Here is a 17,475-nt window from a genome sequence, read left to right on the forward strand (position 1 = left end):
TCCCCAGTTGGACAAACTGTCCCAGCACCTTTGGCAGTGATGAAATAGCAAGAAGAAGAAAAGTATAAAGATCATCCCATATCTGTGGAGTCAAAATAATGTTACAGAGTATGGGGAGAAGAAAAAGGCCAGAGTGAAACAGGAGTATGGTGCGGCAGTGCTGAGTAACACTAATCAAAAATAAATCTGACAGCTACTCCGGGACATTAACATTTGAGTCTGTGAAAGGCTGTACTAACAATATCCCTCATGATTCAAGATCTGCCTCTCTTATTCAGGAGTAAGAAACCTTTCCTGACTGACCTTTTTGTTTTTTTTTCCCCAAATCAAATCAAGTTTAAGGTTCTTCTCAAGCAAGGTTTATGCCTGAAGCAGCAGCCTGCTTGCACTTTATCAATGGATGCTGTCTGTCCTGCTCACTGTCTCCCATGTTTTCTGAGTTTGAGACTATTTTGCCTTTATTAGGCATCCAAAAACATGAGTAGGCCAATGTACACAACAGATTTCAACATTCTGATCCCCTCCAAAGGTGTCAAATGGAAAGCAGCAGCAACAGAATGGCCATAATACAATGTGGCCGGGCTTGATGGGGAGGAAGTCATGCCCTTGGTGGTTAATCGGTTTGGTGAATCCAGCAGTCCTGGCATTGCCCAAGTGTGATTTAGTGGGTGCTGCTGGGACTGCAGGCAGGCCCAAGAAGAAGGCCCAATGGATCTTGGAGGAAGGCAAGTTCCCCTTGACAAGGAGGGTTTGTGCAGTTTAGGGAGCCAGGCAGGGATGTGAAGGTAGTGTTTTTATCGGTACTATCTTAGGGGAGCTGCCTTTCATGTGCAATGGCCATCCTCTGAAAATAGTACCCCTTCTTTTCCATGCTTTAAAAAAGTTTTCTTTTTAACACACAGCCTGCCCACTCCCGCGAGACTGCTCACACCAACCGTGTTATAGTGTTGGCAATGTATTATCGGGGCTAACTGGCTTGTTATGGTCAACACCTACCTATCTCCCCTGTCATATGGGGGTGAGACTGGGGATGGGCAGGAAACTGCTGGGAATTCCATCTTACTTTACATGCCCTCCTCCAAAAACGCACCCACTTGGGCACTTGAAATCCAGTCCAATTCATTTGTAAACAATACATCTCAAGATCTAATAGATGGATTTCAACAAAACTTGGTAAACAGACAGGCCAAGGCTCAAGGAAGAATTGCTTAATTTTTGGCGAGACTACAGATCCAGATCCTGAAATTTTTTTAAAGGATCCATTAATATTGGCAGATAAGACAAACTGACTCTTTTTTTAAAGAATATTGTTTGAAATGTTGTTGATTCATTTACAATGTTGTAGGATTGTCTCAGCTGCTGTGGAATTTGTCACTGCTGTCAGAGTTTTCAGAGCAATTTGTTGAATGTGGATTGGCCTGAAGCCAAATCAGAACACAGATATTCAATATAATGCTATCTGCATACTTGATAATTAACTGATTACGTTAATGAAAGACTACTTTCAACAGTTATCACACTCACAGCTAGCTTTCTCAAATTAGTGACCATCTCATTCTGGTCTTTGAAACCAGTTGTCTGAACCTTATTCACTGATTCCTCCTTCTCCGTCAGCCATGTATCTAAAAGGCACTGGAACAAACAGGAATGTTTATGTTAATAACATTGATCTTCAAACCAAGGAAGTTAAAATGAAACAGCAATAATTAATAAATCAGACTTGCTTCTAATAGCACATGCAAAACTGTATCAAGCCAGCAATCTTTAACATTTTATTTAAGAAAGCCTTCAAGGAAATGAAGATTCTTTGTGATCAAGTAAAATGGAATATGGTACCAATATATTATATTGAGTAAGCATGTTGAGCTCCAAGAGTGTAACAGTGGTTTGTTACCCACTGATCAGACTTACTAGGTTACTAGGGTGTGGTGTTCAGCAAAAAGAAATCACATTCCTGCTAATTCAGAGAGTATGATTCATATAGTTATAGGAGAAAACTATAGCTCCAGTTTCTATAACCATGTCAAACAAACAATAAATTCCCAGCACTTTAGCTTTATTTATTCCTGAGAAAAGGATTGGAACTATGCACCAGCACAAACCCAGAAGAATTGGGAACTTATTCCAAATATTATAAATTCATAGCGATTCGGCATTGCTGTGCTGTCATGAGAATAGGAACAAATTATATATGACGGCTATATTAATTTGTTTCTCTAAGAAGTGATATGACCAGAGTTCTGAATATCTTTGCACTACTGTCAGCCTATGGCATATGTTTATTTTTTTGTTTGAGCCAAAGGGATAAGGAACAGAATAATCTTGCATTAATACAACACCCCAATCATGTTTCTCAAAAATATCTCAGACAGCTTTATTGATAATGATTAACCGTGAACTGAATTAATTGCAATTATTGGCAAACATGGCCACAATTTAGTATTTAATAAGATGCCAAAAACATCATGGAGACTAATGATCATCTTCTGTGGAGTTGGTTAGTGCGGAAATGTTGTCCATGATGCCAGAAAACTCCCTGCCCTTTTTTAAGTAATGCTGTGGGTGGATGGATGAAAGATTTATCATTCAACTACAATAGGGGTACTGCTTCACCATTCCAATTTGACAGGCATACTGCTCTTCCATTCAAATGTAATAGAGAATGACTTTATTTATTACCATTCTATTGTGATAGGCATACTGCTCTACCATTCGAACGTAATGGGATACTGCTTTACTATTTCATTATGATATGCATACTGCTCTACCAGTCTAATGTAATAGGGATACTACTTAGCCATTGTATTGTGATAGGTATGCTGCTCTACAATTCTAATGAAATAGGTGTACTGCTCTACCGTTCTAATGTATAGGCATACTGCTCAACCATCCTAATGCAATAGGTAAACTGTTCAATTGTCCTAATGTTATATACATACTGCTTTACCATCCTAATGTAACACGGGTACTACCATTCACTCATCGGAGTGATGATCATGGATTGACAGCTGTCTTCCAATTTACTGCCATATAATTGAGAGTCATTACCAGGGGAAAACTAAAAGGTTGTCACATAAAACCTTGTTACATTGTGCTATCATTGGAAACCAGAGTCAGATGGAGCATAGTATTATAGCTACCATAATCAAAAACAGCTTATGGTTAGTGACAGATGTAAGAAGTTGACCGCAGCCAATACGAAGAAATGTGGTCACTTCAAGATGTTTTGACATGAATATTTTACCAGCAATCTACTTCATTGGCAAGTAAGGATGCATATTTGAAAGATAATTGACAGTGTGAGCTACCTGTTCTTCAGTGAAGTACTGCCATTTGAAAAGAATCTCTTGCAATAGTACCCAGCGCTCCTCAGTCCATTTACATATAGCTGCCCATCTCTCTCCAAGAATCTGCAACACAAACAGATTATTAAAGAAAATCATTAGAAAATGAATATTTCATGGTTAAGGTAGTGCCTCAAGTTTAAACAAAATTCAATTACAAATGTCATTAAGGCCTCAGATTTGCTCTGTTGTTATGGCTGAGTCCTCCAAAACTCTTGACAGCACTCCACCAGTGCTGTGTGGCAAATACTCTGCCTTCACCTGGGTCCATCATCACTTAGCTTTCTGTGGAAACATTTAGGAGTCTCATTTAGGGCACAAACTCTGCCCAGCCCTGAAACAAGGTCACTTCCATAACAGAGGAAAGATTGAGGTAAAAAATTCCTGAGGTTCTTTCCAGTTTAAGGAGGCTGAAGAGCCCAGTTATTTGAGGCAAACAGATCTCAAAGGTAAAAATGAATCCCGAAATGTGGTGATAGAAAGGTTTTTGGAATCCAGGCCAAAATCAAGGGTTGGACCGAAAGACAAAAAAGGAGTACTCTTCAGATGCTTTCCTTAAATGTGTCTGCGTAAGAGCTGCTGTTGTCACAATCTATGCTTTCCTAGTAAAAGAGAAAATTGGCATCTCCACCAGCAGCATCTTTTGCCTGCATTTCTCAGGTTTTAGATACACCTAAATCATCACACCCCCACCCCCAACCCCATTCCCCTAAGTACCACCAAAGGCCCATTCAAGTTTCTAGGTGTCCAGATCATCAACAGCATCTTGGTCTCTCCATGCTGACACTATAATTAAGAAAATCCACCACGCCTCTACTTTCTCAGAAGGCTAAGGGAATTTGGCATTTCTGCTATGATCTTCATTAATGCACTACAGAAAGCACCCTTTCTGGATCTATCACAGCTTGGTATGGCTCCTGCTCTAATCAAGACTGCAAGAAACAACAAAGGGCTGTGAATGTAGCCCAGTCTATCACACAAACCAGTCTCCCATCCATTGACTCAGTCTACACTTCCCGCTGCTTTGGAAAAGCAGCCAGCATAATCAAGAACCCCACATACCCCAGACATAGAGAATATGTAGCGACTTATTCAAGAACAGATTCTTCCCTGCTCCTGAAAGGCTTTTGAATCGACCTGCCATATATTACGTTGATCTTTCAGCATTTTTGCTCAATACATTGCTTGCCTGTTTCATTTAGTTAATGGTTTTACATTGGTGGAGTGGAATGTTCTGTAAAAATACTTATCTTTCAAACATGTGATCAGAATGGAACTTGAGTACTTACAACTCTCATTGTCCGTATGCTTTTTATCCAAACTACCATAATCCGTTATATGGGTTTGCATGGAACCCAATTCACTTCTTTACATTTGATAAATTTATATTTTGGAGCTAATTGCTTTTTTTTTGCTGAATGAAGGCTCCACTTTAGTAAATTAAATAACAGTGGAAGCTGAGCAATGATGCGATATGGAAACCAACATTTACTTCATTTCTATGAGATTACAACAGCAATATTACAACGGATATGAAGGGGCAAAGGCACAAGCATTTCAGAATACAGATTTTATTTGATTCAGAAATAAAATTCCACATAAACAAAATAAGCAATGGGAAGAGCAGTTACATACATATCATCAAGCTGATGGCTCTGGTTAGCTAAAGCTGCTCCACCAGCACTGAACTCTTGAGGTAGATATAGGGTGGAACTTTCTCAGAGAAGTTCCAGTGTTGAACATCTTTCCCAGTGATGTAAGTGATGGTAATTGGTGGCATTATGGAGGCCACAACGTAATGCCTGCCAATGGGGAGTTGAGGGGGGTGGTATTCATGGCAGGAGCTGGCTGAAGATTCCTTGGGGTGTATTGCACAGGTGCCCCGATCTCCTAGTATACTGCCAGGTTACCAAGCTGGCAGTGCCAGGTTTGCACTGCCCAGCCCTGTCCCAACCACCCAGGGAACTACAATAGCCTCCAGTCCCACCAGTGAGGCCATCACATCTGGTTCCCATTGTTTTCTTCGCTGGTGAAGACCTCGACTGGCGAGATGGGAAAGGTAAATGAGCCCAGACAATTGTGTCCTGGGCTCATTAATGACACGCGAAGCAAGGCTGATTTCACCCACAGAATGGGTTGACAGTAGTAGGAGGTGAAAAATCAGGTGCGAACCCAATTTTTTGCTTTTCACCCATATTTCCTGTCCTGGTAATGCAGTGCAGCAGGATGGGAAAATCTCGTCCATATGAAGCTTTCATCAACTCAATCCAATAACAAAAGAGGAAAAGTTCCCATTCCAAAAAAAACCTCCCTCACAGCTCAGCTACTTCGGAGAGAAAACTTTCCCAGTTGAACTCAGCTAAAGCTAATGGATTTAAAAAAACCCAGCCAGATACGTAATTCTGATCCAAAGTCAACCTGTTGGAAAATATAAGACTCTCAAAAAAGATTGAGCGACCTCAGCCATATTTCACAGTTGAATAGTTTGCTAATATTGTACATGCCAACTCATCAATGTTTCATCCCGGCATTCAGCATTTACGAAGTTTAGTCTAAGAGCTACATTTACACTCTGGGTTGGTGGTTTGAAGTTGGGGTGGAGAATAGGTAAACTCCAGTGGGCACTGTGCCAACCACCTCCTGCCCCTGTGCCTCCTCAATTATATGCGCGGTGGGGGATCACACCCATAGGCCGATTGAAGACTGAAAGATCTTCTCCTTCTCAAAGTCTCCCTAGAATATCTTGCAGTTCCTTTCTGCGCATGTGAAAAGCTTATGTGTGTGCACTATCGTGTTTGTCTCACACTAGTTCATAATTGGCACTGATTGGCCAGTGGTAATTAATAGCCATTTAAGGGTCTCATCCTACTGCTATGGGTATGTTAGCCATGATGCGGGTATGCCGGCGTTGGACTGGTGTAAACACAGTAAAAAGTCTGACAACACCAGGTTTTAGTCCAACCTATTTATTTGATAATATACTCGCAAGCTTTTGGGTTAGCCCCTTCGTCAGGTGACCTTCGTTAAGTTGATTGTCTATGTTCAATATTCCCTTAATGTTAGGAAGATTAGCACTGTAAATATGTGGGGTCACTGGGAATGTCTTTCAGTGGGACTGTTGTCAGTGTAGGCTTGATGGACTGAATGGCCCCTTTCTGCACTGTAAAGATTCTATGACCCTTTGAAAAGGAGGGAGTTAGGGCACTTTAAGGACTTAGATGGGAACAATAATTTTCTTGTCAGGAGTGTGCCAGCAGGTTCAAAGTCACCAGCATTTCAAGAAGGTATTTCATAGGATGTGAGTCTAAGTAACACAATTAGCAGGGTAGACAGGCCAGACGAATACATTGTTCTATTAATAGGAAATACTTTGGGTAGCCAATTGCACCATCCAGGGAAGACATACATATTTTAGAACTAACAAAAGTTGAAGAGACAAACAGCCAAATACAAAGAGAAAATCTTCAAAGCAAAACAATGGTATAACTGGCCACCTTTTCATTGAGGCAGGAGGCAGATTTCATCTTTAGCAGCCTGAGGGGCAAATTTTCCACCTAGCAGCATGTAAGCTGGTTTTAATTAGCCAGAGGCAAGAGTGCAGAAGCCTTCGTGGATTCACTGAACCAAGAAATGTTCTCCAGCAAAACTATCCAACCCTATACAGTACGGTAACTATAAGCTACCTTTTAATTGTAGATTTATTGAATTGATATTTTTTGGTAAGAGGGAAGTCCTGAAAGAGTTCAGGACTTGTAAATGCAGTTTGAAACAGAAAGGGTAATTTTTACTTAACTTGTGTGGGTATGTTTAGTAGCTTCTTATATGTAATGGTCTTGGATCATTATAGTCCTGTTCATATCCTTATGACTTTTCTTTATTGTAATAAATATTTTTTACTAGATGTTATACTATGACTGGGCTCATTATTATTCCCACAGGGTCTGATATGTGGCTCCTCAAACCAGTGTGCCTATTACATCAGAATGACGAGTTGGGTGCCAAATATTGAAAGTCTCGGAAAACATGAATCTTGCCAGTGAGATCTCATTTTCCAATTATCCTCACCCTCCTGCCAGTGACATGACAAAATTCCTGCCCCTGGAAGGTTGACAATACCATTTAAATACATTTCTACTTAAGGAGCTCCCTGACATATTGTCCCTTCACATTTGGTATTCCTGTGATGTTCGTGAGATTTACAACTGTTCTCTATAAAATGGAAACCAGGTGAAGGACATCTGCAGGGGCTGCTGGGTAATTATAGCCCTTCGGGGTGAGAGGGACATTACATAGCAGCACCCTAGCACTGCCCTTGGCACCATGCCCTGGCAGTAGGCTGTGCTGGGTGACCCTCTGGGCAACTCCATGGGGTGACATGGGGAAGGTCCTTATCGGTTGGGAAAAGTCCCCTTGTGCATGAGCTGGGGAAGGTGGGCAGTGTTTCCCTTTGTGCATGTGGGAGGGATTTTCTTATGCATTTGCTGGGAGGGCAGAGAGATTCCCCATTTCCATGGTGGGGGTTGGGGTTGGTGGGGGGGGGGGGCGTTGGAGGCAGGGAGACAGAGAGAGAAGGCGGTCTCTACGTGCGCATGGGGTGTTTTATGTGTTGTCCATTGGCGATCAGGGCACCCTTAAAAATCGGGATTTAATCTTGGGATTCCTGGCTGCTGACTTTTTCCAACCCTACCCCTTCAGCGTGACAGTGTAGGTCACGCCTCCAGATCATTTAGAGTTATTGAGGTTTATAGCAATGGAAACAGGCCCATCGGCCCAACTTGTCCATGCTGTCCTTTTTTTTTAAACCCATAAGCCTATTGCCCGCATTTGGTCCATATCTTTCTATATCCATCTTACCCATGTAAGTTTCTGTGAAGTGCTGGATTATCTCAGAGAAAAGCTGGCTGTGCAGCCTGCAAGCTGTACACTAGTTTTCTCACCTCAGTCAGCATCCTATACAGAGAGTGGAAAATTCCACCCATTATGTACTACCTAACACTTGAAAACATAAAATTTACATTGACGGCGATCAGTTGACAAATATTATTCTACTTGGCAACCTTTTATTTCACATCTTATGTAATTAGCAGTTTTCCCATCTGTCCCTTGGATGGCAGGTTGGCATTCATTTTTAATATACATTATAGCTTTCTTCACATTATGTCACCAATAGTAAACCTTCCAGTTCCTTTTTCAAATCTTTTCTCTCTTCTCTTTCTCTTTGTGTATTTGTATATTCTTATTTGAGTTTACAGGTATGTGAGGGATGTTGGAGAAGAGTGGGGGAATAGGATGGTGTTGAATTAACATTGAAATAATGGGAAAAAATCAGTGACTCTATTTTCTTTCTCTGTCATTATGTTTCTCTGTAAACAAAGCTTTTTTTAAAAAGAAGGAATCTGCAATAGAAAAGTGGTTTAGCCTTTGGCCATGGCATATGGTCTGCTCAAATTTAGCTTGATCTAACATCACTGGAAAAATGAAGAACCTGGTAACACCAAAATTAATCTGAATTAATATGAATGGTAACCATTTTAGCCTTTTGCTACTCATGTACAATTATTAAACTTGCTTTAAGTAGTTCAGTCAACACCAAAATAAAGGCTGTGAATGAGTCCAGTGAAATATTCTGCAGATGACAGCAATTTATCGCGGAAGCTGGAAATCCGCATCAAATTCTGATGAAAGGTCATCAACCTGAAACTTGGACAGAATTTTCCTGGTCCCATGCTGGTGGAAGTGGAGGCAAATTGCAGGGGGGTGTCCAGGAAGCTGCATTCAGATAGCTCCTTAGCACACTTCCAAAGAACTTCCGCCATGGGAAACATTTTCCAGGGTGGTCTGGCATGTGGATCAACTGCCTGCTGCAAGGTGCAAACAGACAATGTAATCAGTAGATGACTACCTGCATTGCCTGCTATGGCAGTGAGCTATACTACTCAAGAATTCTCCAGCGTCAGTTCTTGAAATGTGTAATACCAATGTTAGTAGTTCACATTCTGCCAACATTTACTAAAATGAGCCAGTATGTCAGTACTTCCAGAACAAAATCAGGACAATACCACATGATCTGTTCTTCTCAAGGACATCCTACAGCATCTCTTTTGAGCAAGCATGAAGTTTGTGCACAGGCACAATCCCATCTGTTTCATACCAGCTCGTGAATGGCACTTAGTGGCCGGGGGAATATGAAAAACAGCTCTCTACACTGACCTTGTACATACCAACTGTCAGCTTTTCACACCTACAGATGACATTCACAGAGGTGCGTTAGCATTCGCTGTCAAAATAACTAGCTCACAGTGAAATGGCACCAAGTGACATACAAGGACTTCAAACCTTCTGGGAGACATACTGTTGAAGTATTCAAGTAAATTATGCTGGAATGACTAAAGAATATAATGTATGTCAAAGGGAGATGGGCAACACAGTCTGAAGTAATATACAGGAATGAAGTAAAATATACAACAATCAAGGAATGAATGTATGCATGTCAACCCGAGGCTTTTGCATATTGCTTTGAGTGGCACTGGTGAGATGGGGGGATTGATAATTAATTATTTTATAGAACAGCAACAGGTACCACTGATTCATTCCAAAGCTGCCTTCATGGGTTTACTAAGCTACATTCTATTTGAACATAAAGTTTATTTCTTTATTCATTAATCGAAAGAACACGTACATTCACACTGCAATGAAGTTTCTGTGAAAATCTCCTCTTCACCGCACTCCGGCGCCTGTTTAGGTACACTGAGGGAGCATTTATAATGGCCAATCCAGCTAACCTGCACATCTTTGGACTGTGGGAGGAAACCGGAGCACCCAGAAGAAACCAACGCAGTCACGGGAAGAATGTGCAAACTCCACACAGATAGTGACCTGAGACCGGAATCGAACCCAGGTCCCTGGTGCTGTGAGGCAGCAGTGCTAACCACTGTGCCACCTATATATCTCATGGGTTTTTCAGATATTTAAGGCTTCTATCCACTCAGCAAGATGTTATAAACTTTCATTCCATTGCAGAAATTTTTTTTTATCTTTTAGGGCAAACCAAATAAATGGATTCAGGGACAAAACAAAAGGGGCAGCCGCCCAAAAGGAGGGGAGCAGCCCGAACAGAACAGAAGTACAAAGGAAACTTAAAACATCAAATCATAATGTGATTATCGGGGTCTATAATGCCCACCAGTCCCTGCAGTGCCCAACAGGGGCGGAAGACGTCAACTGTGCCTGTAGACACCATATGCTCCCTCTCCAGAGGCACCTGGCCACAAACATAGCCGCGGTAGAGGAGCAGATAGTCAGGATGGACAATCCCATCGATCGTCTGCTGCCTGGATCTGTTAATGGGTTCAGTGATGTCAGTTGTTTCCGTAAAAGGATCTCAGATGTTAATTGAATCAATTAAAATTAAGTATGTACATGTGGAGTGCAGTATTTGTATGGTTACTTTAACTTGTATAAAAGAGACACTTACTGACACAAGTGGAACGAAGAGATATAAAACTGTAATATTTCAGCCTGTGAATAAATCTATCCCAAAACTGGCTTTGGATTTTTCCTTCATGGGGTGGCTCAGTGACACAGTGGTTAGCACAGCTGCCTCACAGCTCCAGGGATTGAGTTCAATTCTGGCCTTGGGTGACTGTCTGTCTGGAGTTTGCACATTCTCCTTGTGACCACGTGGGTTTACTCTGGGTGCTCTGGTTTCCTCCCACAGTCTAAAGATGTGACGGTTAGTTGGATTAGACAAGATAAATTGCCCCTTAGTTTTTTTTTATTGATTCGTGGGATATGGGCATCACTGGCTGGCCAGCATTTATTTCCCATCCCAAGTTGCACTTGTAGCTTGCTAGGTCATTTCAGAGGGAAGTTGAGTGTCAACTGCATTGTTATGGCCTGGAGTCGCATGTAGGCCAGACCAGGTAAGTAAGGACAGCAGATTTCCTTCCCTGAAGGACATTAGTGAACCAGATGGGTCTTTCTGACAATTGACAATGGTTTCATGGTTATCAGCAGACTCTTAATACCAGGTTTCTTTTCACTGAATTCAAATTTCACCATCTGCCGTGGTGGAATTCGAACCTGGGTTCTCAGAACATTAACTGAGTTTCTGGATTAATAGTTGAGCAATAATACCACTAGGCCATCATCTCCCCAGTGACCCCTTAGTGTCCATTATGTGTCAGTAAAATGCGATTGGCCATGATAGATGTGTGGGATCACACGGATAAGACAGGGGAGAGGGCCTAAGTAGGATGCACTGTCAGTGAGTTGGTGCAGACTCAATGGGCCAAATGGCCTCTTCTGCACTACAAGGATTCAATGATCCTAATTAGCTGTCTAGGTACAACACCAGAACTCAAATCCCAGTGCTAACTGAAACATTGCCCAATATTAACTTATATAACACTGCCTAAGAGATGAAACAATGGTTCCACTTGCTACAAAGTACACATGCCTCCATGTGCACTTGTCCATTTTTTTGATGAGCACAACTGATGAACAAGATAAAGCAAGATCGATAACTAAACTATAAAATAAAACAGCTTCTAGAATACAAGTAACTGAACAGAAGTAGAAACTTTCATCAACAAAATTCCAAATATTTTAAACATTTCCCATAATGCTACCCAGAATAGCAAAACATGTTTTATTCCAAATAACTGATCAAATATGCTTTCTTTCATCTTGTTTCCTTGTGGATCAGTGGTCATTTTATCTGAAGTATCAGATTTGCATTTTTGTAGCCCTTTTTAGACCCTAAACATATCTTTGTTTTCTCAACTTTTTGTTAAGTTTGGATCCAAGAATCAAAATCTTGGCTGCTCCTGACAACTACCTCTGCTGGGCTCAAATGAACTAAGTCATCTTAACCCAATTAGCTGCAAATGATGATGGGCTAACTACCTAATTTTCATTGGTTAAAGGAGCAAAATGCATCTTATTCGTACAGAGAAATATGAGGCACGCTGTGATTATGTATGATTACATAAGTTTCAGATGAAATTACTTTTATGAATTTTCTGTAACATTTTAAATCTCATGCCTTATGTAACCCTCCAGACAAGCAGACTGAAAACTGTTAATGCATGGCTAAAACTTGGACTTTATCTGAGACCTGTACTCTGGCTCCAGGATCTTCATAAAGTTAGACTGTAAAATCAGTAAATCTAATTTCCTCATAAGGAAAGTAACAGCAGTTTTTTTTTTCCATTTGTGATGATACTATTCTGTTTTGCTATATTTTCTGTTTCAAATGGGGTTGCTTTAAGAGACAGCATTTTGTTACAAGAGTCAAGTTGTCTCGTAAACATGCAGCAGATACTAAGAATGCAGACCAAGGATTGACTTTAGCTAGGAATGTGTTACTTTGTAGAGTCAATGGACCTTTTGTTTATTTAGGTTTTCCTGGGATTTTAGATAAAGCATACATAGTCCTGTTGTTAATAGGAGAAGCTAAACTTGAAAGGGAAGAAATACTGTTTCAGTTTGATATTAAAAAACAAGTAGATTGCTGCCTGGACTTCCAGAAGGCAGCAGTGGCTCTCTTTCTCTCTTTGAAAATACTTCTCAGAGCTCCAGAACTGGTAACCTAGGTCACAGCAAGTATGCCTAGGCTTTGCTTACTAATTTTAAGGAGGGAGTTTAAATCTATAAGACAAATATTGCTCGAATTGGAACTCATTGTGATAGGTTAGCAGTTAAGACTTGTAACTTGTCTTGTTTAGGTATTGTTCAATTGTTAATTCATTTGTTATAGTTAAACTATGTTACGTAAAGTTTGTTTTGAAAGAAGTTTCCTTGTTTGTTAATAGAACCATGCCTGGAGTGAAACATCTTATCCCCACACTAATGCCAAAATATAAAACATGTCGGGGTTCTAGTCTGGCTTCATAACATACCTTGGTGTTTCTGATCTGGTATTCTAATTGACTATGTTACGAAATATTTAAAATGATGTCTTTATCAATGAATTGGATGTCACTGTAAAGGATATTCTCTCTTTGCTTTGGGCATTTCCAAAAATATTCTCCTGATCTAGTAACAGAAGGTACTATCTTGTTTATAGACTCTCTTGGAGATCTAGTGTGTATTGTAAACAATGAAATAAGTAGTGTGCATAGTGGTGGATGTCTTGGCACACAAAAATATATCTTTTCCACTGTATATCAATTGTGTTTAATTATAAATAAGTGGAGGACATTAACTGGGGTCTCACTTGAACAGACATAAGGAGCCACTTACTCAAACTAGGGTGCAATTAAGTTAGAAGCACATGCTTACAATATTTCACACTAAATAAATATTAGATTGGCTCCAATAATATCCTTCACCAATGTAATAGGGAACCTCAAAGGCAATGGGTAGTCACTTCAATTGTTTATTCATATTGGCATCTAACCTGCCAGTAGACAATTATTTAAGAACAAGATACGGGGAAAGGCATTTTAATATTTCCAGGCTTCCATCAACTATAACAAGATCTTAGTGTTGGCTATGAGTGTGGCATTTTGGACGCGCATCATTGGTTCACAATTTATAAAAGCACAATAGAAGGCATTCTTCTTGTCTTGTGAAAAATTCAGCTCCACTTATTATTTAACTAATTACATGATTTAGCTATGGTACCTGCATACATTAGACCTGCTGTGTTGTACTCATTATACCTTTTGAGGGTATAACAATCGAGGATAATTGTAATATGCAATCCTTTCAGAATAACTTATTTTTATTTCAATGGCAAAATCAAAAAAGGCTTCAAGATACTGAAAAACTATTTTTTAAAAGTTACAAAAAAACTCAATTTCCTCAGCCCCTTAGGAAATAAGGCTCACACTTCCAATGCCTTAGAATCGTTGTCAAAGATTTCTAATCCACTACTATAACAAGAAGTACACGTTTTTATACATTTTTGATGCACTTTCCATGATGGAAAATCGGACAGCCCAAAATTACAAAAAATATTTTGTCACACTGAACTCTAAGGGCCCAATTTTACTATTTTCATTCGAAGTACTGAATCTGGGTGTAATGCAGATCCGACTTGAAGATTTGCTTTCAGGCGTCCCCATACGCTCTCTGCCATCTCCAGTCCCATTCGCACTGTGGGCAGGGCTCAGCGCGGCCAAAATGATCAGCGCTCTGAACCTCGCATGTGCACTTGGAAAAAAAATTGAAAAAGCGCATCTGTGTCAGATCGCTCACTGGCCGGAGAAAGCGGCCCAAGAGCGACAAGCGGGAGCGATGGTACACGCACACATCGCTGACCCCTTTATCCCCTCCACTACCTGCACACATCACTGTTCCCCCTTATCCACCCCCCCCCCACTACCCATACACATCACTGTCCCCCTTATCCACCCCCCCCCCCACCCACATGCATCGCTTTTCTCCTTATCCACTTCCCCCACTACTCTCACACATCACTGCCCCCCCTTTATTCACCCTCCCACTACCCACATACATCACTGCCCCCCTTTCCACCCCCCCCACTACCCACACACATCACTGTCCGCCTTAAAAATGCATCCCCCCCTTCCCCCCATTACTCAGGCTAATCACCACCCCTGCCCCCTCCTCCTCCCCCACCGATCGCCCGCAGTGTGGCAACGGACCCCCCGGCCCGCCTTCCCCTTCCCCATCAGAGGTCCGTCTGCGCTCCCCCTCCGCCAGAGATCCATCTGCCCCACCCCCCCCACCCACCCAAGATACATCTTACCCGTCTCACTCCTCCACCTCCGACAACGATCTAGCCTTACTCATTCCCCTCCCAGAGAATGGCCTGGCCTCACTCACCAACGCCTCCCCCCCCGCCCCCAGACAACGATCTGGCCTCAATCATTTCCAAACCACCCCCCCCCCCCCCCTCCCCATCTGCCAAAGAATGGTCTGGCCTCACTCACCCGCTCCAAAACAGAGGAATATCTGACCTGCCTTCTCCTCCCTACCTCCCTACACCCCCTCCCCCCTGCCGCCCAAGACAACGATCTGGCCTCACTCCCCCAACTCCAACAAGAGAATGATCTGACTTGCCTCCCCCCTCCCCCCCACCACTGATCTGAGTCAGGGAGCCATTGGAAGCTCTGAATGCGCTGTTCAGCAGCTGGAACACCCAGTTCAGATTTTTATTTAGTAGGCCCATTACGGCATGATTCTGGATTGGCAAACACGGTGGTAAAGGAGGAAAATGCTGATAAAGTTGGGCGGGCAGTTTATTAATTCAATTTAAATGCATGCAAATTTTGGGTGCAGAGCGGATCACCCACATTCCCAGGTTTTGGTAAAGTGGCAATCTGCATGGACGCGGGTGCGGATTACGTTAATGGCCTCACACCCGACTTTACCATGTTTTCGCGCCTGAAAACAGGCACGCGCAATGGTAACATCCGGCTCCAAGTTTAATCACACATTTCCATATTCAAAACAAGGCTTTTGGAGTTCAATTTTCAAAGAAAATCAAGTTGATTTAATAGTTATCCCCAAATACATGAATCTTGTTTTCTTAACTCAATCGCCATAATGCAGTAATCCTGGTTAGAGGCTTAAATTCAGGGCTATTCTCAATTTGTCATTTTTTCTTCTTTCTGGGATGGCATATATTAACATTTAGGGCCTTTGTTTACACTTGAAGATGGTCACATGGGTGAAGTACCAGGATAAGCCTGTATTGATGGAGTTGAATTACAGTCTTAGTCTTAACCTTCAAAAGAACCAGGGACAAACATTACAACTAATTGTGCACTTGCTGTTACTGATGACTTTTTGGGGTAATTTTCTTCTTTACCAACTTGATTTCAATGGAAATTAAGATCATGCAAGGTTCAATAACAGGCAATCGATGAGTTGCAAAGTGGCAAAGATGACAATTGTCCCCTTCATTCACAGTGTCTGCACTGAACAACAAAACTGCTCAGGCAACATCAGCTACTAAGCCATCAGCGGGCAGGTGCACTGAAAATCAAACTGGTCTTTGTTGTTTCCGTTTTGCATGTCAACTGCACGGTATCAAGGTCAGAATATCAATCTGTAATAGGCACTGCATCATTCCTAACATCTACTATGAGCACATTATAAAATAGGACAGGAGAAGAAAGCAAATCATGTCACCCAAGCTAGCCTTTCTCCCAGTTCCACCTCTATGCTACCATGCCGCTCTGTGGGTGGCACGGTAGCACAGTGGTTAGCACTGCTGCTTCACAGCTCCAGGGACTTGGGTTCGATTCCTGCCTGGGTCACTGTCTGTGTGGAGTTTGCTCATTCTCCTTGTGTCTGCATGGGTTTCCTCTGGGTGCTCCGGTTTCCTCCCACAGTCCAAAGATGTGTGGGTTAGGTTGATTGGCCATGCTAAAATTGCACTTAGTGTCCTGAGATGCATAGGTTAGAGAGATTAGTGGGTAAATATATAGGGCTATGGGGATAAAGCCTGGCTGGATTTGTGGTTGGTGCAGACTCAATGGGCCGAATAGTCTCTTTCTGTATTGTAGAGATTCTACTCTATTCTCTTTTAAGGATGTCAGATTGTGTGTGTGGTGGGGTTGAAGAGGTGGGGCCAGACTGGTGGTGGCAGGCTAGAAAATACACATGCACTTAGGAAAATAAATGGAAATTCCCTTGGGATTTGAACAGGAGGTTTTTTCTTCTCTCCTTAATTCCACAAGACATTTAGCATGAAAGTCCTGTGAAGATTCTCAACATTTTCATAAATATAGAGCTCATACCAATATAAATAAAGGAGAAAAATAAATGTTACTTTAACAACAAAGTGTTCCTGCAGCTTGGAATTAAGAAGAATCGTGAGTTAAACTAACCACGCACATTTTTATATGTTTTAAGCAACCAGCAAACTGGTATTTTCCTAATTATTTTGGTTGAATTATTTGTCACATTCCTCAGTAAGCATTAATACAGGCACATATTGAATGAGGAATTACGATCTTGTATTCAGTACAAAATATGATCTGGCACACACTAAAGATATGTGAATTATTTTATGGATGAGTGAACATTCTTTCATAAACAAAAAATCTATCTGCCTAACAGATAATAACAAATCAAAAATTGGTTTAATAAATTGATAGGGAAATTGAGTCGACCAGATATAACTACAATCTCAATTTTTACACCTTCAGCA

The 17,475-nt window shown here is 41.4% G+C and overlaps 1 protein-coding gene across 9 annotated transcripts in view; it reads right to left on the reverse strand.

Annotated features, from left to right (window-relative positions):
- dmd (dystrophin) overlaps positions 1 to 17,475 on the reverse strand; it is a 1,714,977-nt gene that overhangs the window by 1,015,885 nt on the left and 681,617 nt on the right. For all 9 annotated transcript variants that reach the window (XM_080203928.1, XM_080203931.1, XM_080203930.1 and 6 more), the window contains 2 exons: positions 3,309 to 3,410; positions 1,525 to 1,632 (listed from right to left, as the gene is read on the reverse strand). In XM_080203928.1, the coding sequence (XP_080060054.1) occupies positions 1,525 to 1,632; positions 3,309 to 3,410 (210 nt within the window). The remainder of the gene's footprint in view (positions 1 to 1,524; positions 1,633 to 3,308; positions 3,411 to 17,475) is intronic.

Source organism: Carcharhinus amblyrhynchos, chromosome 15 (genome assembly GCF_965287045.1).
Source record: "Carcharhinus amblyrhynchos chromosome 15, sCarAmb.v2.hapA, whole genome shotgun sequence".
Taxonomy (NCBI): domain Eukaryota; kingdom Metazoa; phylum Chordata; class Chondrichthyes; order Carcharhiniformes; family Carcharhinidae; genus Carcharhinus; species Carcharhinus amblyrhynchos.